The following is a 24,239-nucleotide window of genomic DNA, read 5'->3' on the forward strand; positions in this document are numbered from 1 at the left end:
TCGAACACCTTTGGGATGAACTAGAACGGAGATTGCGAGCTAGGCCCTCTCGTCCAACATCAGTATCTGCCCTCACAAATGCTCTTCTGCATGAATGGGCAAAAAAATCCCACAGAAACACTCCAAAATCTTGTAGAAAGCCTTCCCAGAAGAGTGGAAGCTGTTATATGCAAAGGGGGGACAAACTCCATATTAATGCCTATGAATTTAGAATGTGATGTCATAAAATCCCCTGTATGTGTAATGTGTAGGTGGTCCAATACTTTTCATATAGTCTACTGTACAGTATGTAGACATATAGTGTACTTTATGCACACACACTCTACAGGGCTACAGTGTGTATCTATGTAGCTCCATGTTTCTTCCCTCTGCTAGCTCTCCATACAGCTACAGCGTGTTGCGGTCACTAGGACCGTGTGTGTGTGTGTGTGTCACACTGGAACTGTGTGTGGTCCCCTGGGGTTGATCTGTTCAGAATAATTTCCATTTATACATGTCTGTGGTCATCAGTGTGTGTGTGTGTGTGTATTTACAGTATCTGTTTGAGCTTGTGATGTCTTTGTGTTCGCAGTCATGTTGTTGTGTGTGCGTGTGTGACAAAACAGTGTGATGTTTGACTATCTGTCATGTAGTCAACCTCCTGAGGACCAGAGGATCCTGTTGAATGGGGCTGTTTTGATCAGGGGCCCACAGGGCGTGGTCATGTTGATCTATGACCCCCCCCCCCTCACACGCACGCACGCACGCACGCACGCACGCACGCACACACACACACACACACACACACACACACACACACACACACACACACACACACACACACACACACACACACACAGGTTTAGGGTTAGGTCTAGAATACATGAGATTTGTGTTAGGGATAGGGTTGAGAACTATTTGCATGTACTGGGGTGCACTTGGTGTCATTCACCCAGTACAATGGAACCAGTGGAGCAGTCCGACTCCAAGATATGCAAACTCTGACAGAAATCCCACTTTAAAATACGTTCAAGCCCAGGATGAATGTGTTTGACCAAGGTCTGCTAGTCATAGAAAGAAAATGTTCTTGTTGGAATTCTCTTGAAATGTGATCTTCCTCCTTCCTTCCTTGGAGAAATCACTGATCTGACAAGACATGGTTAATCTCTGCCGTATAGTCACTTGCTTTCACCCATCAAAGTATGCTAGATCTGATATTATATACAGTATGTCCTAGTCAGAGCACAATGTCAGGGACATACTGCAAAGAGCAAACGTGAGAACAGACAGAGAATCGAGGCTAGGGTCAGAGCTGTTCTGTGTCAGAGCTGTTCTGGGCTAGGGTTAGTTGAACGAGAGCCAAGGCTATATACAGTATATACATTATATATGTAACACACATACACACACAGTTTAGAAATACAGAGGGAGAGAGAGAGAGAGAGAGAGAGAGACAGAGAGAGTGTATGTGTGTGTTTAGCGGATGTTTGTGTCTGTTTCAAATACAGATACATGTGCCTTGGAGATGAACATCACAGTCTTCATTGTCTGTGTCTGAGGGGGGCAGTCTTTGGTGACACACACACACACACACACACACACACACACAGTACACACACACACACGGACCGACAAAGAAACCACCAAACAGTCCGATCCATCACCACGAATTACAAAAGGGGATTGGAACATGTGTCCTGCATTACCGAGCATGAGAAAAACAACATGGCTGCCGTCTCTTGGTTGGCTGCGATTCTGGACACAGAGAGGTGATCACGCATGTCTCTTCAGCCAACCACCACCATAAGCTTCTCTATCAATCACAGCTGCCAACAGCAACAGCTGGGAGGAGCACTTCTATTTGACTGCAAATGAGGCTTACTGTGGTGTTCTCTGTGGTGCCTCTCTGGCCCACAGGAACAGCTAGGAGAGGCTTTTGTTCGGTTCCACACAGCTAAGAAACAGAGGCCTCTTTACTGTAAATGAGTCCTACTGGGACATTTTCTCTGGTAACTCTCTTTTCCACAATAAAATGTCATCCAGTCTTGAATGAATTTCCACATGATTTTATTTCGAAAGTACACAAACAGGACCTATTTGAGTCAACAAGGCAAAAGCTCAAATATTTATAACCACTCATGTCGAACCACTCATCTCATAGTCACAGTTTATGGGTATCACTTGCAAATTATAAATAAAACTTTGTTTTTAATATATAGAACACATCTTTTTTCTCATCATTATTGTTTTCAGACATTATGACCCCAGCCACGAATAATCACCTTTTTTTCTTTTTAAATCTTTTTAAATTTTAGTTTTAATTCATCATAAACATCCATTAGAGGACTGGATTCTCTGGGGGGAGGTGTCTGTCTGTCTCTCTCTCTCCCTCTCCCTCCCTCCCTTTGAGTCTTATAGTGCCTCTGAGGCCTGGTTCCAAACCTAACGCTGCCCTCTAGCCTGCAGCCAAGGCAGAGCTGGAAGGATTGGATAGTAGAGCACTCCAGACCGGGCAGAGAAAGGCCTAGTGGAACTAAGACCACCATATAATTAACCTTTAAAACATGTTCAGAAAAACAATGGGTTAGTGTTTTGTTCTATGTTGTTCTGGCTCTGTGGCAGATTACCTTGCTAGTGCTAATATGCCCCTTTCAATCTTCAGCACATTTAAACTGTTAACATCTACTGGAGTTTGGCAGTGCCAGGTCAGTGTGGGAGCAGGGGTGGGCTGCATAGGGGCGAGAGGTTGGTTTGGAACAGGGCAGATCTCTAAACCGGAAGGGTGTGACTGGGGTTTGTTTGCATGCCGATCCAGGCTTGGTCACCTAGGCAGCAGCGCCAGGAGGACACAGAGCAGTGTTGCCGTGAGAGGCGGGGTGAGGCCAACGGCTCCTCCACACTCCATGGAGTTTTCCTACAGAGAGAGAGAGAGAGAGAGAGAGAGAGAGAGAGAGAGAGACAAGGTGAAAGAGAGAGGAGAGCGATAGAGAAAAAGGAGTGACTCTTAGTGGATGATTAGGTATATAATGATGAGTGTATGTGTGTGTGTGTGTGTGTATGTGTGTGTTTGTGTGTGTGTGGCCAGGTTACCTCAGGGTGGAAGGGATGACAGGTGTCCGGACGTCTGCGGTCCTTCTGGTACTTCAGTCTCTCACACTTCAGAGACTCGTTATGTGCCTCCGCCGTCAAGGAATATGACACCAAGTTACTATACAGCAATGCTCAATTATCAACCCACTATCAACTCACTATCAATCAATGATCAACCAAATATCAACCAACTATCAACCAACTATCAACCAATTAACAAGCCACTATCAACCAACTGTCAACCAACTATTAACCAATTATCAAGCCACTATCAAGCCACTATCAACCAACTGTCAACCAACTATCAACCAACTGTCAACCAACTATCAAACAACTATCAATCAACTAACCCTTAAATTAGCATTCAACTAACTATCTTGCTGACTTGGCAGGTGATCATTTCCTGAAAGTGGAGATGATCTGTAGATCATCTGTAGGTACACTTCAAATAAACTGTCACCCACAACATGCATAGTACAGTATACTTCCCACCAAACACACATGCTGTCTGAGAATGTGTGTGTCCTGTGGCAGAGGAGCGGTGTGTGGTGACTGAGAGGATGTCTCCTCACACACACACACACACACACACACACACACACACACACACACACACACACACACACACACACACACACACTGTCAGAAGGGATGAGATGTTGCAAGATGAGACAGCACGCACACGCACACACTCCCAAAAGCGCACATACACATACACACACACTGCAACCTGGTCTCACTCGGCAGACTTCAGAATTCGACGTTTGTCCATCGCTTCCAAATGCAATTTCTAGACGGCATCATACAAATGATGAAAATAACGTATGCGTGGAGGCGCTCGGGCAGTGAGCATATCGCAATACTACGGTGGCCGACGCGTGCAAATCACAACGGCAAATCCGGAACACAACGGCAAGTTCAAAAAACACAACCGCAAAGTTCAAACACAACAACAAAGTTAAAAAACACAACAGCAAGTCAGAAAACACAACTGCAAGTCGGAAACACAAATGCAATACAGAATACACAACAGCAAGAGAGAAAACACAATCGCAAATTGGAAACCACGATTGCAACTCCCAAAAACACAACGACAAAAAACAGAAATCACATTAGAAATGTGTCAACCGGAAAGGGATTTACTACTTGTTGAATCTGATTGGGCAGCTATAGTGTCAATAACAGTGGGACATGTGCGGGAAGCGAATATTTAAATTAATTTGAAATGATACGTTTAATGACTGGGTTTAAGAATGGAACTATTTTTCTCCCAAATGCAGGAGCCTATCTTGCCTCCTGCCAGGCTGTTATCTTGCCTCATGCCAGGCTGTTGTTATAAATAAGAAGTTCTTAACTACTTGCCTGGATAAATAAAGGTTATTGATTGCTGATGAGCTAGCTAGCTAGCTCATTGATGTCATATCAAATATTGGACATTTGTATCTATAGCTAGTGACCTGCTTTAGGAGGCTAGTGGCCTCTAAGTAGTTTGCACAAAACAGCTGATCAGACGTTACGATGCATAGCCAGGCTCTTGGCTAGTCTATGTGACACCTAGATGGCAATAATAGCGAAAATAATGAAGATATGTTTTGAGTATATCTGTGGTGGTGATGGGATAACATTCATATACAGAGAGAGGACGAGTAGTTGTTTTGTTGTATATTATTTCAATATACAACAGAGATCATTCTCTACAAAATAGATTACATCCTAATTCGTAGCATCATCATTCATTAATTGTCCTAGTGATTTTGACGTTAGCTGGTTGGCTGGAGTAAGGGCCGACTGCTTCATGTTGAAACGCAAAATGTCGCAGCACAGCAAACACCCCAAGGAGGTTGGTTTGGTGCAACCAGTAGCGCCAGTTGGGTGGAGTGCGCGGTTCACTGCACCCTGGTTACCCTACTAACACACGCAGGTTGCGCAAACGTTCTACATACGGCCGCTATAGGTGACGATTAATCTGCGCCACGTGCGGAAATTACGCGGCCATTTACGGAAACGCGAGATCTGCCGATTAGTAGCCGCTACGTTAGAACGACACGTCATTCAGAAGTTGCGGCCGCGTGCAAAGAACGCACGTGATCACGTGGGCAGGAACTTCCGTTATAAACTCACTTGGCTGACACTAGATTTACAGGTATTTATATGACTTGGTCTGCACGTCTTTTTCGCACGGTGCAAATATGGTTGCGGCCGCGTGCAAAAAACGTGGGCAGGAACTTCCGTAATAAACTCACTTGGCTGACACTAGATTAACAGGTATTTTATATGACTTGGTCTGCACGTCTTTTTCGCACGGTGCAAATATGGTCACTTACTGACCACTGGCTATATTTAGCATTTGCAGTACCACTGGCTATATTTAGCATTTGCAGTACCACTGGCTATATTTAGCATTTACCAGTACAAAAACGAATTAATGCTATATGGGGATATAGCAGCAAGCATTATGATACAAACCAATATAAGACTGAACACCATTAACAGTTTAGAACATTTTATTACACAAAGTACATTACAAATTAAAAGTATACATATTTACAAGGATGAGGTTTACGGTCTGTCACATTACGCATAGCCAGAAAAGCAAAAAAAAGTATGTACAAGCTCTGGCTAGCAACCCATTATCTGACAATTGCAAAAGTTCTAAAAACAAAAATGAAACAAAGTGCGCATTCTGTGGCAGGCAGACCGGGAAAAGACCGTTGTATCCCACAAAAAAAAGGTTAAAATTTACAAAAACTATTTACAAAAAAGGCATCCATCCTGGCAGGCTGGAAAGGCAGGTTTAGGGAGACGGGCTGGGGGTCACCCACATCTGAATCGAGGGTCTGGGCAGAAGAGGTCATCCTCATCTGAATACTCCACTGTGGTCAGGGCTGGAGCTGCGGTCAGGGGCTGGGCTGGGGAGGTCAGCTGGGCTGGAGCAGATGCCTAAGGACATAATGAAATGGCTGTAAAAGCAAGTCGCATACGTTCATTGGAAGCGTGCCATGTCACTGGATACGAGACAATTAACTGCCTGACATCACATACCTTTTTGCATCGAGCAGGGGCATGTTTCAGCATCTCCTGCAGCTGGGCAGACACCTCCGTCACAGTGGTGCTTGGCTTACAGGCCATAACTGCACCTTTTAACCAAAAAGGGAATGGTTTCAATGCACATGGCATGAAGCAAAGACAATGTATTATTTTGCGAAAATATGAACAATCCCTTACGTAATATGACATTGTAGAGGGTCATATTCTTCAGAGGCTTCTTCTCCCTCTTCCCATGGACGCTGTAGACACACCACACTCTGTGTATGGCAATGGCTGACAGCACCCGCCGGACCACATCTGGCAGATCTTTGCCGCCAATGGAACTCAGATATCGCGTCTGAAAAACATAAAGACAATCATTTACTTTTACATTTCCTTAACACTTCCCTGCAAAAATAAGGAACAAAGTTCTGCCCTGAAGTTACTCACCATCTTCCTTTGATGATCCTTGTCCTTCAGCTGCTCCTCCAAGACCAGCAGCTCCTCCTCCGTTTTAGCAGGGTGCAGGTCATCCAGTACTGCTCCCCGATAGCTGTCTGCAGACTCGCCGGACAGTCTCTGCTCCAGCCTCATCATTGTCTGTGCCATCTCCCTCAGACTCTGCATGACGCTGGAGAACTGCTGACACATCATCCTCTGGAAGTCTGGATATTAAACACAGATGTGGCTATAAGTAATTGTACGGTCCCATAATGGATATTCAACTCAAAGTATATCCCTACATGCAGCATGAAGTAGTTCACAAAATTCAGCATACCAGCATCTGCAGAGCTTGATGGCAACACTGCTGGAGCTGTTGGTCTCACAGGCGATGGCATCAGAGAACTACCTGAAAACCAGAGGATAAAGGGATGAGCAGGAAACTATGGTGCTGGCGGCGTAGTGATTCTGGCATAAGGGGAAGAATCAACTCGACATGAGACATGTCAGACCCTGACCTGGTCTGGCCGGGGTGCTAATCGCTGATGCATGCTGCTCGTGCCTGGACGTCTGAAGGGCTGAAGGGCCTGGGCTCACAGCGCCTTGGCTCAAAGGACCCGGGCGATGAACATCTACTGCCGAGTAGTGAGATGTGAGATGAGCGAATTAGTGAACTGAGTACATGAGTCTTCAGAAAGTCCTGAGTTAACTGTAAGTGTGCAAATATGCATAGACATTTCACCAACACAAACATGCATGGATACCTGCATTGATAACTGGCAGAGCAGGCCTTCCGGCTCTGGCACCTGGCATAGCTGGTCTGGTCTGAGTTCTGCCGACCGGCTGCCTGGGCACTGGAACATATAGTAGAGGTAAATTAGCTCAGATTAGTCAACTCAAGTAGTACTCTTTTGGGACTGTTGAATACACTTTATTATATTACCTTCGTCACTGGAGTCATAGCGCGTGTTGCGCTGTCTCTTCCTTGTGTCTTGGGAGTTAATCCATTGATGACTGCTGCTCAAACACCTTCGCCAAGGCACTGGCTACTTCATAATGCTCCTTGTGTTCCTCAGCAGAGACAGAGGTTGTCATGGCTCCTCTTGATGTGCTTGTGGAGGTAAATCTGGGAGGTATAGGAGAATGGGCACTCAGAGCAGGAGAACACCCAAGTCTTGCACAACTCTAACATCACAGCTAGGAGAGCGAATGAGAGAGACCATTAAAAAGGATTATCTCACCTTTAGTACAAGTTCAAATATAGAGTGATTATACGTCATTGTAAATGAGAGCTTACTCTCAATTGATTCACGAAGATTGAATGAATATGTAGCTAGTGGGGGGTTACAACCACACAACTGTGGAGAGAGAATGAGACACTTGGTTCCCTCCTCTACTGGTGTTTATGGCCATGGCCACACACCTGGAATACTCCAACCCTGATTTAAAGGCATAAAAGTGGGGAACACATTCTTGAGACGGTTCCTAAAACTGGAGGGAAAAAAAACGGGAAAATGATCTTCCCTCTCCTCATCACTCACTTCTGCATGGGGCTGAGCTCTACCCTGTCAGCAGTGGCAATACATGGGATAGCGGCTCACCACACAGGAGAACTGCACAGAGAGGAAGGAGGAGAGAGAAAACCAACAACAAAAAAGGCAAGAAGGGTTAATAACTGAGCGAATCTTGCAAGTTTGCACTACAGGGAAGCAATTGCTCAATTTCCCTGATATTGTGGCGTCACTGGCGTCAGTGATGCGTCTTATGAATCTCACATGTCTACCGCTAACATTAACTCAATATCAATATTCCCATTTGTTTATCCCGTCTATGGAAACGTATGTGCATTTGTACTTACTGTACGTGTGCCTGCCTATATTGATGATCAGGTGTTTCTCCACCTAAGGGCTGGCCAGACAGAACCATCAGAGACCATTGGGCTGAGCTGAGGAGAGAGCGACATGTTAGAGTGTATGTGTGCATATGTTTATGGTGCTCTTCTGTTAATACTCATGAGGGCATTCAACTGAACAAGACTCACAGAGCCTGTGGTGCTGTCCCAGGACTGCCCCTGGCCACGCCTGTCCCCGTCTTAGCGCCTCTTCCTGTCCCGCTCACCTGCTTCTTGCTCAGTTCAAACAAGAACTGGGAGGTTGGCAACTGAGAGCATGGGAGGGGAGAGAGGGAGAGAGAGCGAGAGTGGGTGACCCTCTCGTTGGCTGACATGCACACTCCACAGGACCACGTGATTTCTGACACGTTTAGAGGAACAGGGCAACATGTTTACCACCCTTCACACTCAGTAATTAAATAGATTTTGCAAGACACTATATTAGTAGTCCACATCATGAGTACCTATTATGCAAAATTTGGATTTGTATGTGAGTGAAAACGTAGTACACAATTCTTTACCCGTTTGACAGCATGAGCAACCATTTCAACAGTTAAGAGTAACATGAAATCACATCCCAAAATCACCAAGATGGCTGCTGTAACCAAAAAAGCCAAGATGGCTGCTATAACAAATCCTGCTAGCTAGCCTAGCTCCGTTGTTGGGGCTTCTAGTATTCTGTTAACGTTAACTTCGGAAAAATGAATGCCTAAAAACAAACACATACTAACGGTGTCGTGGGTTACTGCGAAATCAATGAGTTAGCTAATTATCGCATTTTATTCCAAGCGATGAAACAGTACGAACGTGCAGGAGCTCGCGCGAGCCTGCTAGACTTGAGAAGACTCCACCATTGCCCGTAATTAGGAAACAATGGCCCACGACAACACTTCATAAAAGTTATAGTGTACACAACTGAAATATTCTCACGTTGCCAAGCCAACATTATAATTTAAGCTACAATTACACAAAAGCGAAAGTTATAACAATAATTGCGACAGAGTAATTTTACGTGGGCTACTTAGCTAGCCATGATGTACAGAAAAAGGCTAATCACGTTAGCTGGCTAGCTAGTTAGCTAACATTGGAAAGAGAGCATCTCCATATAGATAATCATTACAAAAGGGTAGCTTGCACATAACGTTGGTGTTTTATCTGGGACGATACCAAAATACATAGCTAGCTATGTATACATTGAAATTGAGATACTTACAGGATCTGTGTTGTCGCGGGGACAAAGACAGCATGTTGGTCTTTCTCAATCGTTTCTGTTTCAAACGGAGCGGAAGTTTAACCCGTCGTCGTCTTCTTCTACTTCGCTGAGTTTAGTGGCGGATCGCAAACAACTTTAATGTGCATACAGCCACCTACTGTACCAGAGTGTGTAACTTGTTTGTCTAGTTCTTCAATTGTGTCACCTAAGAAAGTAGCCCAATGCCTTGCATTCTACGTTCACTGCTCAGCATTCATTGCTCACATTTAGGTTGCAAAATTAGGACTTTATTCATAGGCATATTTTTTATCATTATTTTTATTAGGCCTAGACTGCAAATCTTTAGTGTTAATATTAACTGTAAATGAGAAATTACACACAAAACAGACATGCAGGATTTCTCCTCATTATTACAATTCTGTAACTGTATGACTTCAAAATTTATTTTAAAACCTAAGTAATTTACAAATGTTCTGACCCACTGTGACACATTTCCAATAAAGTCAGATTGGGACTGTGATGTAACCACATTGTCACGTTATTTAATTACATCGTAGTTACGGATTTAAGCAGCAGTGGCGGCTACGTTCCCTTACAGTGTCCTTGAGGACGGCTATTTTGGTTATTTTGCGACTGAAAAGGCAAGTGTCAGCTAGGTGTCAGCTAGGTCCGCTGCTGGTACCGTCGCAAAGTTACCACAATTACACCAATGTGTCCCGTCAGTTTTACGTACTGTGTTAGTAGGGTACGCACCGTTCCTGTGGGTGGGTGTCTCTCTGTGGCACGGCGGCGGACCAGTATCCAGTGCGCATATTGAGAGATACGGGAGCAGCCCAGTCTTTTATACTCTCTGATATTCTGCCTTTCTCTGAAAAGTCTTCCACTGGTTCTAGTGTATTGGTGCAGGACATCGAAATGAGCTGTGTCGGTGCCTCTCCATCTGGTGCACTTCAGTTGTGATAGCCAGTGGAGTGTAAGGTGCGTCCGTCTTTTCCAATAGGTGTAAATGTTCTTGCTCGGTAACGATATTGCTGGTGGCAGGGTTATGCCTATGCTGGAGGTTTTGGAACATATCCCTCTGTTCTACAGCCTGATGTGTTGGCCCAGAGCTAGGTTTCCTGAAGTTTTCCCTGTGTGCGCATGTAGCCTACCCGTGCGCAGGACTGAGTGAGGACTTGGTTGATACCGTGTTCGCGACTGAGTTGTCTGACTCATCAACTGCCCCAGTTCCATCTATGCCCACTTCGCCTACCGCTGACACAAGTGCTCGTAGTCAGAATATGCTCCAGAGTAAAAACCTTGTGTCCGAGCCTACCTAGCTACCTATGACACGCAGTAACCTGATTTCCTTACAGAGGACAGATGTTGAGTTGGCCAAGTGTTGGGAGGCTGCTCGGGATTAATGGATGATGCTACGAATTAGGATGTAATCTATTTTGTAGATGATCTCTGTTGTATATTGAAATAATATACAACAAAACAACTACTCGTCCTCTCTCTGTATATGAATGTTATCATATCACCACCACAGATATACTCAAAACATATCTTGATTATTTTAGCTATTATTGCCATAGGTGTCACATAGACTAGCCAAGAGCCTGGCTATGCATCGTAACGTCTGATCAGCTGTTTTGTGCAAACTACTTAGAGGCCACTAGCCTACTAAAGCAGGTCACTAGCTATAGATAAAAATGTCCAATATTTGATATGACATCAATGACAATTAGCTAGCTAGCTCATCAGCAATCAATAACCTTTATTTATCCAGGCAAGTAGTTAAGAACTTCTTATTTATAACAACAGCCTGGCAGGAGGCAAGATAACAGCCTGGCAGGAGGCAAGATAGGCTCCTGCATGTGGGAGAAAAATAGTTCCATTCTTAAACCCAGTCATTAAACGTATCATTTCAAATTAATTTGAGTATTCGTTTCACGCACTTCCCACTGTTATTGACACTATAGCTGCCCAATCAGATTCAACAAGTAGTAAATCCCTTTCCGGTTGACACATTTCTAATGTGATTTCTGTTTTTTGTCGTTGTGTTTTTGGGAGTTGCAATCGTGGTTTCCAATTTGCGATTGTGTTTTCTCTCTTGCTGTTGTGTATTCTGAATGGCATTTGTGTTTCCGACTTGCAGTTGTGTTTTCTGACTTGCTGTTGTGTTTTTTAACTTTGTTGTTGTGTTTGAACTTTGCGGTTGTGTTTTTTGAACTTGCCGTTGTGTTCCGGATTTGCCGTTGTGATTTGCACGCGTCGGCCACCGTACAATACCCCTGCGCGCTAGCAAGCCTCCGATTGCGATATGCGGAGCGCACCCACTAAGCGCCGTCCGAGTAGCTCCACTCCTGGGTCCAGTTTCGTAAATTAGCCTGATCCCTGTGTCCACGTTAGAATACGAGCTAGCTAACGCTAGCTAGCTAATGCCAACAGTAGCTATAAGAACAGTAGCTAATGCTAGCTAATAATAATGACAGTTAGAATGTGAGCTAGTTGGCTAGCTAGTAGTGTTTGTTAGTTGCTTGTAAAACATTGTTGTTGTTTGCTAGTTTCGCCAGCTAGTTTTGCACTCGGTGTTGTCTCACCAAAGTTGTTTGACCTACCCAACCCACCCTCAAAAGCGTGCGCAAATTTATACCCCTCTTCTATCACGTGTTCCAATGTGAACAACCAACCACAAAACGCTGAGAACAACCAATCAAAAACTTAGGCCTATCCCACGTTGTCTGCCGACGTTTATAACTGTATGATGCCGTCTAGAAATGACGTTTGGAGGCGATGGACAAACGTCGAATTCTGAAGTCTGCCAAGTGCGACCAGGCTGCACACACACACACACACACACACACACGCACACACACACACAGGGAGTTAGTTTGTTTCTTCTGGGAACGGTAGTTTATTTCTTCTGGGGGTGAGGGGGGGAGGGGTGGGGCAGTACTTTTTTTCTTCTGAGGGGGTTGTTTGGTTCTTCTGAGGGGGTAGTTTGTTCCTTCTGGGGTAGTAGTTTGTTTCTTATGGGGGGGTAGTTTGTTTCTTCTGGGGGGTAGTTTGTATCTTCTGGGGGGTAGTTTGGTTCTTCTGAGGGGGTAGTTTGTTCGTTCTGGGGGGGTAGTTTGTTCCTTCTGAGGGAGTAGTTTGTTTTGTGTGTGTGCATGTGTGTGCGTGTGTCTTGTTTGCAAAGACATGGCATGTCAATTCTGGTGTCCGAAGCATATTTATAATGTAAAAAATAAATAAACATTTTAAAACATTACATTGTTACTCAACTCTCCCCTATTTACTTAGTCATATGAATATTAATTGTAAGAAATTACATTTAAGGAGTTATTGAACTCAAAAGTACTAAACTGTCCTTCCGGAGTAACGTCCTGGCTTAAAATCTAAATATAGAAATATGCCAAAAATATAAATAAAAGCATTAATTATATATTTGGGCATAATTGTGTTGATGTTTGCAATGATACCTACAAATATAGTAACAATACTAAGCTTATTTACATTTTTACACAAGAAAATATTTTGTCCCCATATTTGGATTTCCCTAATGTCCTTCCTGGGTAACAGACATTAAAAATACTAATTTACCCATAACTCATTTGCATAGCCATGTGACAAGCTATTGCATCATCCAGAAGATTCTGAAGGACCCCCAAGACAAGTGAAAAGGTCAGTAAGTCTCTCTAAAAATGTTGATACTGTATTTTGACCTTTTCAGTCACTGGTACATTATGTCGCAATATCATGTGTCTTTCTGGATAACGCTAATAAAACATGTATAATGTTTTTATATTTAAAAACTGCCTATTTCATGTGAAATATGACATTGATGTGTTGAAGACTAAGTTATAGTTAGCTACAGTAGGCCATGCTATGGCTAAGTTTTGGCAGGAAATATGTTTTTTTTGTCCTTCCTGGATAACGATATGTCCTCCCTGGATAACAAGCATCTTCAGTTACCCAGGACATGTCCTCTGTTATCCAGAATGGACAATAGTAGTATTTGTAGTATTTGTAGCTTTTTAAGCATTGATAGTGATAGTTGATAGTGATATTATATTAATAACATAATTATATATTTTTTTCTTTTCTTATTTTTTAAATATTTTTTTATCTTTAATTCTTATGATTCAATGGTAGCAACACAGGTCATTGTCATTGATTTTTGTTAGGTTGTCCAAATAATGAACAAATAATAATGCTATAATCTAAAGTTTTAGTATAGTTTTTGATGTTTCCTGGTCAGTTCTGTCCTTCCAGATGCCACTGTCTACTTAAGAGAGGCCGAGACTGTTCAGGGCCAGGAAGAATGCAGATCCACAAGCTAGGGCTGAGTTTCTTCAGCAAAAGAGAGCAAGGTATTGGTATTTAGTAGTTAAGTGATAAGGCAGATCAGTAAAAAGGACAAATTTAAAGATTCATCAAAATGTATAATATTTGTAAAAGGACTACATGTTGTTTATTGAGCAATGTGTCAGATTATGGTGGGGGCTATTATGCAGCAATTTGGATCAAGGTAATTAAAAAAGAATGCAGACATGCAGGAAGACAATTAGACATACAGACAGGCAGACAGTCAGGCAGGCAGACGGACAGACAGGCATTCAGACAGACAAGCAGACAGACAGACAGATGGACAGACAGACATATGGATGGACAGACAGGCAAACAGACAGAGAGACAGGCTGGCAAATAGACAGACAGGCTAGCAGACAGACACAAAGGCAGACAGACAGACACACAGGCAGACAGACAGACAGACAGACATACGGATGGGCAGACAGACAGGCAGACAGACAGGCAGATAGACAGGCTGGCAGACAGGCAGGTATACAGACAGGCAGACAGACAGGCTGGCAGACAGGCAGACAGACAAAAAGACAGACAGACACACGGACGGACAGGCAGCAATTCGTTTGTTTTGAGCAATGTGTCAGATTATGGTGGGGGCTATCCCTTTAAAGTAATGGAATCAAGTGTGATAACAGCCTGTATCTAATACTCATTATGTTTGTGTTTAGCTACCACAAATACAAGTCCAAATCAAAGCCCAAAACTCCTGTACGGCTGATGACTCTAAACAAGAGGAATAAAAAATAATGAAATAAAAAATAAAATAAATAAAGATTTTTCAAATCTTTTACAGTTGCCAGTGTCTCTTAGTCTTCTTGATTTCGCAAGTTCACATTCTCTCGCAAATCAGTCTGGATACTCTCTATAGCAGGGGTCTCAAACTCAAATTGGCTTGGGGCCACTGCTGGTATCGTCAACTCATAGGAGGGCCAAGTCAACTTCAACTACTACTAACTATAAGAAAGTGCAATATTTCGGAAAATGTCATTTTTCATTTCCATAACTAGACTCACAACTCAGTCTCTAAATGTTGCAAGACTATTCCATAACTAACATTTTCATCATACAAATTCAAACCGGTTTCCATTCATTTTAATATATTTTAACAGTTAGTGCTGCAAATCTTTTTTCCTTACTTTTATTTGATCTTGAATAGCCTACATTTGTACTACCTACTATTCTGTTTTAACTGCAAGATGCATCACTACTGTAAGCCTGCCCTGGACCTGTAGCTAGCTACTTGCATTTATTAAAGTTCAGGTTTGTTTCCATTTCTTACCAGACACTTGAATACATGTGTAGGCTACTACTCTATTTCTGGCTAGACACTTATCTTGAAAGACTGAGACGTCAGCCCTCTCAACTGTATGGCTCGTTTTTTTCTCTCGTCTCCCGACACTCTCCATGTTTACTAGCCTAATGAATAGCTCATTATATTCCTTCAGAACGGCCACTTTGTTCTTGCATATCAGGCAGGTAGCATTTCCATTGAACTCTACAAAAAATACTACAATGTCCATCTTTCTTGAAACGGTCTGTGTTCCTAACGTTAGTTAATCATGAAAACAGCCTCTCGGTAGCTAGCTGCATTCCGTTCACAGTCGCGTGCGGATTGATTGCACCTGTGACTGCATCGTTCACCTTGCGCGCTGTGCACAATAACAGAATTTCGCCCCACAATTTGAATTTCGCATTGTAGGCCTGCCTGCCGGCGCCGTTTACAAGGAATTATTTTGCGGGCCGGATTACATTATATTTCTGACATCATGTCGCGGGCCGGATGGAGTGGTGTGGTGGGCCGCAAATGGCCCGCGGGCCGCGAGTTTGAGACCCCTGCTCTATAGAGATGAGTTTGTGCCAGATCAGAAAACAATCCAATCAGTGTTGGTTCTGAGGAATTTGGAATACAAACAGCTACGCTGAGTGGGTTCATGACAAGGAGCGGTTGAAGTTAGCGCGTGATAAATGGTGATAGACAGATGGTTCATCCAATCACCTGCCAAGTATTTTGGAAAGTGCCTGCCCTTTTCCAAACAGTTTACAATGGAGAGTTCCCAGATGGTTATGCGAAGCAAACCATCTGGCGTGTCAGATCAAGTGTCTCTTGCTTTCTACTACGTATGATTGTTGAAAAAAGTTCCAGAGACAGCCTTTAATGAAATACTTTGAAATCTTGCAGTATGTCATTCCTGGCTAACAGCATGTCATTCCGGGTAACAATGACACAGTCAAGTAATTTAACCCAGATTTTCATGTTATATTACACTATTATGTTTTCTTGGGTTAAGGATACAATAAGCAACCTTTTTACCTTTACTGTAAAGCATTTTAATACTTTTTCCAGTTCTTTTCTCTTTTTGGCATTGAATATTGTGTGATCAACAACAACTGATGAGCCCTTCAGCATAAATAACCAAATACAGTAGGACCCCACTCATCCGAACTTCAGAGATCCGAACCTCCCGGTCTACCGGACAGGCTTCAATTTTTTTTTTTTTTTTTTAGCCTGCTATCTGGTTACTGGTGGGATTTTCATTACAGTACTGTATCCTACTGTGAATAAAAACAGAACTATATGTAGACCTACATGTTGCATGTAGGCTGTAGCCTACTGTCACGTTTCATTTCTTTGTTACTCTAATGTCGAGTGCAAAACGCAAACGAGTCTGCTGCGCGAGAGCTGCATTCCTTGGTAGCCAGAAAGCGCGTCAGCAACCTGAAGCAGAGGAGCATCGAGTCAATTTTCGTTCCCAGTTAATGGACTTCAGGAACACAGACGTGTTGTGTTGTGAGCATGTAGATTAGCCTACTAAACCTACTGTATTTGTTAAATAATAGCCTACAGCCTAGGCCACGTTAGCCTACATCGGTTGTTTTAGAGACTTTCTTTTAGGCTACAATAGCCTAAGACACGACAACTTGTCTGTCATTTCATTTATTTATTTATTGATTATAATTTGCTCTAATTGTTCTAATGTTGGGTTGTTTTTAAGCTATACCATTTTGTTCTACGAATACAGTAGCCTATCGACGCCTCATTTGAGAATAAAGTACTGTATTTGATCAAAGCACACACTCAATTGGAAATTCGGTTATTTTATTATAGGCTAGGTCTATTATAGGCTAGGCTATATGAGTTTAGTTGGCTATTTGATTTCAATTTTGATGCATTTTCACAAGTAATTAAGGTTATTTATCGGTCTATTATGAGTCTATATGGAACAAGTATACCACTTAGGCCTATTGAATTTGGTGCATTTTAACATAAGTTTCAGTCATCCAGACATTTCAGAGATACGAACGACCTTCGGTCCCGTTGGGTTCGGATAAGTGGAGTCCTACTGTATACTACATTCATTGTGATGAAGATATAGTTTTCTGAGCAGTAATTGTTAGTTTAGCTCTAACTATTAATATCTATAAACTTTTATATGCTAACAATGGTAGACATTTTAATCATTTTAAAACCCATTCCAGTTACCCAGGAAGGACATTTTTCGTGGGAGAAATCATACGATTCACCAAAAATGTATAGTTGAATTGTTAAAATGAATCCCTGTTGTTGAGTTGTATACAGAACAGTCAAATAAAGATAGAAAGTGCTTAAATTGGCATTTTTTGCCTTTTTTAAATATTTTTTATCCTTATTCGTCTTCCTCCACACACACCACACCGCCACACACACCACACTCTCCACACACACCAGAACCTCCACACACACCACACACCATCCACAAACACACACACACCCTCCACACACACCACAAATACACATAACACCTTCCACAAACACCAGACCCTCCACACACCACACCCTCAACACACACCACACCCTCCACACACACCATCCACACACGCCACACACACCTACACACACACACTAGACCCTCCACATACACACACACCCTCCACACACACCAGACCCCCCATACACACACCACTCTCCACACACAACATCCTAACCCTCCACACACAATAACCAATAACTCAGCAGTCCCACAGACCGACCCTAACCCTCCACACACACTAACCAATAACTCTCCCCCCCCACACACACACCAGACCCTAATCTTTCACACACCCCAGACACTCAATTCACCGCAGACCCTACACACACCAGACCCTCCACACACCCCAGACCCTAACCCTACACACACCAGACCCTAACTATACACACACCAGACCCTAACTATACACACACCAGACCCTCCACACACCCCAGACCCTAACTATACACACACCAGACCCTAACTATACACACACCAGACCCTAACTATACACACACCAGACCCTAACTATACACACACCAGACCCTAACTATACACACACCAGACCCTAACTATACACACACCAGACCCTAACTATACACACACCAGACCCTAACTATACACACACCAGACCCTCCACACACCCCAGACCCTAGCTATACACACCCCAGACCCTAACTATACACACACCAGACCCTAACTATACACACACCAGACCCTAACTATACACACACCAGACCCTAACTATACACACACCAGACCCTCCACACACCCCAGACCCTAGCTATACACACCCCAGACCCTAACCCTACACACACCAGACCCTAACCCTACATACACCAGACCTTAACCATACACACACCAGACCCTAACCCTACACACACCAGACCCTAACCCTACACACACCAGACCCGCGCCTGCCACACACACCAGATCCTCCACACAAACCAGACCCTCCACACACACCAGACCCGCCACACACACCAGATCCTCCACACAAACCAGACCCTCCACACACACCAGACCCTCCACACACACCAGACCCTCCACACACACCAGACCCTAACCCTACATACACCAGACCCTAACCCTACACACACACCAGACCCTAACCCTACACACACCAGACCCTAACCCTACACACACACCAGACCCTAACCCTACACACACCAGACCTTAACCATACACACACCAGACCCTAACCCTACACACACCAGACCCTAACCCTACACACACACCAGACCCTAGCCTGCCACACACACCAGACGCCCCACACACACCAGAACCTCCACACAGTCGTAATGATGCTGACTCTGGGACTGGAAGTCATGAATGCATGAGGTGACCAGAGGAGGATAATGCTGCATAAGAGACCATGAGAGGAAAAGTGCCCTGTCCACCAACAGAGACACATGATCAAAGTACACAATGTAGGCTACTGAATGACCTGTGTATGTGTGTGTGTGTGTTTATGACCCAAGACATCATGCCAAACTGATACAGTAAACAGTCCACATTCCCAACAGAAGTACATCTGCATACACAGACGAACACACACACACACACACGCACACACACCAACCTCCACCCCTACAGTATTCCCTTCAACAGTATGTCATGGTGTGGTCAGACGTGTACATGTGTGTGTGTGTGTGTGTGTGTGTGCGTGCGCAAGCGCGCAATGGCAGGTCACAGGTGAAGTGCAGCCGAACGCCAAAGTTGTTTTTTATAATCTAAACAACCACACCCATTGTAATTACCATCTTTAATGTAATAGGTGCAGATTAAGATGCATCGGTAACTTCTGTGAGTGTGTGTGTGTGTGTGTGTGTGTCGTAAACAGTCTGTAATGGTATGGTCAGGAGATTATCTCGATGGTGTGTGTGTATGTGTGTCTGTGTGTGCGTGTTAAAACAGTCTGTCATGGTGTGGTCAGGATATACATGATCTCGATGGGGTCCATGGTGATTGGTTCGGACGTCTCGCAGTCACACTTGTTGTCCACCACTACCATGAAGAGGTTACTGCTAGGGATCTGCTGAATCACAAAGGATCTGCCAATCACAGAAGGGAGGGGAGGAGACAGACAAACAGAGGTTGTAAATTTCCGACTGTGTCAGTGAAGATGTTAACAGCATTCACATACCTGCAGCCCTTTTAGGGATAGAGGCTGTGAAGAGATTCCACTCTTCAGCCATGTGGGTCACCTATGTAGTCGCCAACGTATAGGCGCACACACACACACGCACAAATGGACACACACACACACACACACACACACACACACACACACACACACACACACACTCACTCACTCACTCACTCACTCACTCACTCACTCACTCACTCACTCACTCACTCACTCACTCACTCACTCACTCACTCACTCACTCACTCACTCACTCACTCACTCACTCACTCCCATATCAAGGCTTGACGAACACCAATGAAGTGTTGCGGAATATAAAACACTCCAAAGAGACGACGCTCCTGCGTCAGGCTTTCCAGAACGTTCCAGAGCCGTCCCATGGCTGCACTGACTGTAGGCTCCGCCCCCTCCTCCTGGTTGGTGATTTATGTCCCGGGGTCGGCTTTATGAAGAGGAGAGGTCATAAAGATGATCTCTTCTTTTTCTCACTCTCTCTCTCTTTTTCTCTCACCCCTCCTCCTGTCTTTCTTTTCCACCAGCTACGGATGTTATTCATGGCTCTCACTGTACAGCATTCATCACACACACACATGCACTGAAACACGTACGCATGTACAGTACACATGGAAGTGCACACACACACACACACACACACACACACGCACGCTTCAACTCAACACTGTGAAGCTCAGTCCAACTCAGTTAAACAGATCTGGTGTGATGTCCGTAGTTGAGCAGAGCTTAAGCCCACACAGGCTTAGGACATTCGGCCCAGCCATACTCCATTTAGCACAACAACACTGGGAATCTTGACCCAAGCCAAAGTCAATCAGTGTGAATTAAAATGCCCTGATCTTAACTAATCCTAACTCACCCAGCCCAGCCCAGCAGAAACCTCTGATAGAAACCAGAACAAGTGTTTCTGGCGAAAAGACTTTAACAAATCCTGACAGCCCAGCTGCTGGCCTTGGACAAACCCAGAACTGTAGTGAGAAAGAGAGAGAGCACACACACACACACACACACACACGCACACACACAATGTGGTTTCTTGACACACTCTGTGTTGCAGCTTCCAGTCATTTTAGCCAGGAGAGAGAGGGAGAGAGAGAGAGAGACAGAGAGAAAGAGAGTAACTAATCCTAAACCTTAACAATAAGGAAGTTAAATTCCTGCTATATGCTGATGACCTGGTGCTGCTGTCACCCACACAACAAGGACAACAGCAGCACCTGGACCTCCTGGAGCAGTACTGTCAGAACTGGGCCCACAGTCAACCTTAACAAATCTAAAATTATGATATTCCAGAAGAAGCCCATATCTTAGGAAACCAAATTTCAATTCAAATTAGGAAACAACCGTTTAGATCACACCCTTTATTATGATTACCTGGGGCTCAAAATCAGTGCCTCAGGTAACTTTGGTCTGGCAGTGAATGCACTGACACAAAAAGCATGTAGAGCATTCTATGCAATTAAGAGACAATTTTACAAAGTAGACATACCAATTATAATTGGACAAACTTTTTAGACAGTGTAATCCTCCCAATCGCCCTTTATGGCAGTGAAGTTTGGGGTCCACTCAGTCATCAAACTACATTAGATGGGACAAGCATCCCATTGAGGCCCTGCATGCAGAATTCTGTAGGTCCATATTAAACATCCAAAGAAAAACACCAACCAATGCATGCAGGGCAGCATTAGGCCGTTATCCACTGATAATTAACATTAAAAAAACTCTTAAATTCTAGTTACATCTCAAATTGAGCCCCCAAGACACACTGAGATTCCAGGCACTACAAACCCAAGAACTAAACTCCCAAAAGAGTCCCTTCTGTCAGCTGGTCCTGAGACTTACTGATCACACAACACCCAATACTGTACAACCTCAACATCAGACCAGCACTGCTTCACAACCACTAATCAGAATAAACCAAATTATTAAATTAACAAAAGACGCCTATCTGGAACATTGGATGACTCAAACCAAAACGCAAAACAAACTTAATTGATATCTGGCCCTAAACCATGAATATAAATTGGCAGAGAACCTCTTCACTGTCAGAGATACAAAACAGAGACAGATCTTGTCTCTCAGATCATCTCCAAATACAGACTCAGTGACCACAGTCTAGCCATAGAGAAAGGACGACACAAGAGGTCCTGGCTACCAACAGAGGAAAGAGTCTGTGGTCACTGTTCAGGTGAGGTAGAGACAGAGATGCACTTCCTCTTACACTGTAACACATTCAGTGCAATCAGAAACAGCTACTTTAACAAGTTCAACTATGTTATTCCAGACTTTAAAGAGCTTAATGATCTCTCTAAATTAAAAATACTCCTAGGAGAAGGAGACAGGGCATGTATGGCTGCCCAATACGTATCAGCATGCCACAACCTGAGGGACAGTGAGTGACCGAGACACAACACACACACATATATTCTCACACACACACGTTTCTGTACTAATGTTATTTGTATGTATATATGTATCTTTTCTTTTTTCATGATATATATTTTTTTATGTCACTTATCAAGTTCAAGTTCACTTACATGTACTCACTTATACACACACACACACACACACACACACACACACACACAGGCACGCACGCACACAGACAAGCACATCTGTTACTGTGTTAATGATAATTTACTATGAAAATGTTTAGTCTTACTTACTCTTACTACTGCTTATTATTTAGTTGTTTATTTATTTATTCATTTATTTTCAAGCTCATTTAAAAGGTCAAAGTTCATTTATGTTCATTTATTTTACATGTGACATTTGAAACATTTGATTTTGTATAAACATATATTTTTTGTTAATTCTTTATTGATCTATTTTATGAACTATTCTTCTATCTGTTAGTTTACTTAGTTAATTGTATACTTAATTTGTTTTCTCATGTGATTATTGAATTGTATTCTTGACGCTTTGACAATACTGTTCACCTGACATTCATGCCAATAAAGCATATTGAATTGAATTGAGAGAGAGAGAGAAAGGGAGAGAGGGAGGGAGAGAGAAGAGAGAGCAGAACAGACATCCGGTGTATGTGAGTCAGAGTGGAGGTATAGAAGGATGGATTTCAGCCAGCCAGCCTGACAGAGAGACCGACACAGAGAGACAGATAGAGAGAAAAACAGATCGACCGAGAGACAGACACTGCGGACTGGGAAACATGATTTAACAATCTCTACTGACTGTTGAGAAACACCCTGGAGTTATTAAAGTTTATGGGCAACATGGCAGCTTATGAACATTCGATAGAAACACATAATTGATCACATAAAGATATAATTCAATTCTTTGACATCTTAAAATGATCACTATCCCAACCCTCTTATTTTATTACATGATCATTGTAGTTATTTCATAACATGATCATTGTAGTTTGTCCTTTTTAGTTTTTTCCATTTCTTATTAGATATATTTTTTCATACTAGTATTAACAACTGAGCCACTTGAATTTGAATATGAGAGAAAGATAATGGATAGAGAAAGTTCAAGTCAAGCCAGCTAATGGAAATACTGCTCTGATACTTGGCACTGTATGCAGTTGATATAAACAGTGCTTTGTCAGGTGCGTCTTTCACTGTGGTCCGAGATAAACTTTTCTTCCTGTATGTAGGCTACGTCATGCATGTGGAATGGAATGACCAAGTAGTAAATGGGCACATGCAGGATGGGTTCTGGAGCTGATACAGGTAGTCACAGACAGCAGACTATGGGGCAGATGTACTGTGGTCTTGTGATGCGAGACTTTGGAGATGGCCACCAAATGTCTGGAGACCATTGAAAATCGGATGCTACCAATCAGAGCCACTGCCTACATCTCCAATAAACGCCTACAATGACAATCAGTACACTTGCAAATAAGATACAATGACCGATGCAATCATCACATTAAACCATCAACAGCAACGACCAGCCTAATGCAAGCACACATCAGTCCTCATAATTCAAAGCAGTCAATTTAGGCCTGTTCGATTAATCAAGGTTAATTAAGGTTATTTAGTTAGGACGATGTTAAAAATGTTAGAATCGTAAAATCACTTTTCACTTCAACTATGGTAATTACGGTACGGCCCCCGTTCATGTAGCCTACCTGGGCTGCTCTGGGCTACCGTAGTAACTTCCACCTCCCACCTGTAAATAAACATGTCGGCGTTCGCTAAGGGAAGCAAGAGTTTAGTTGCGAGGAAGAGCAAGAGTAAGTCTGTCGTGTGGAGATAGTACAGCTTCAACGTTTCTGATGTAGAACAAAACACTCCACGCTGTAAAGTCTGTCTGAAATCCGTGGCGATTAAAGATCACAGCACGACG

The 24,239-nt window shown here is 43.3% G+C and overlaps 1 protein-coding gene across 1 annotated transcript in view; it reads right to left on the reverse strand.

The window, feature by feature from the left end:
• Positions 1-2,800: 2,800 nt before the first annotated feature.
• cacna2d3a (calcium channel, voltage-dependent, alpha 2/delta subunit 3a) overlaps positions 2,801-24,239 on the reverse strand; it is a gene marked incomplete at both ends in the record, with an annotated part of 255,462 nt that continues 234,023 nt past the window's right edge. The window contains 3 exons of the mRNA XM_084436018.1: positions 2,801-2,893; positions 3,070-3,187; positions 19,705-19,815. Coding sequence (XP_084292144.1) covers positions 2,801-2,893; positions 3,070-3,187; positions 19,705-19,815 — 322 coding nt within the window. The remainder of the gene's footprint in view (positions 2,894-3,069; positions 3,188-19,704; positions 19,816-24,239) is intronic.

This window comes from Borostomias antarcticus (assembly GCF_949987555.1).
Source record: "Borostomias antarcticus genome assembly, chromosome: 3".
Lineage (NCBI taxonomy): Eukaryota > Metazoa > Chordata > Actinopteri > Stomiiformes > Stomiidae > Borostomias > Borostomias antarcticus.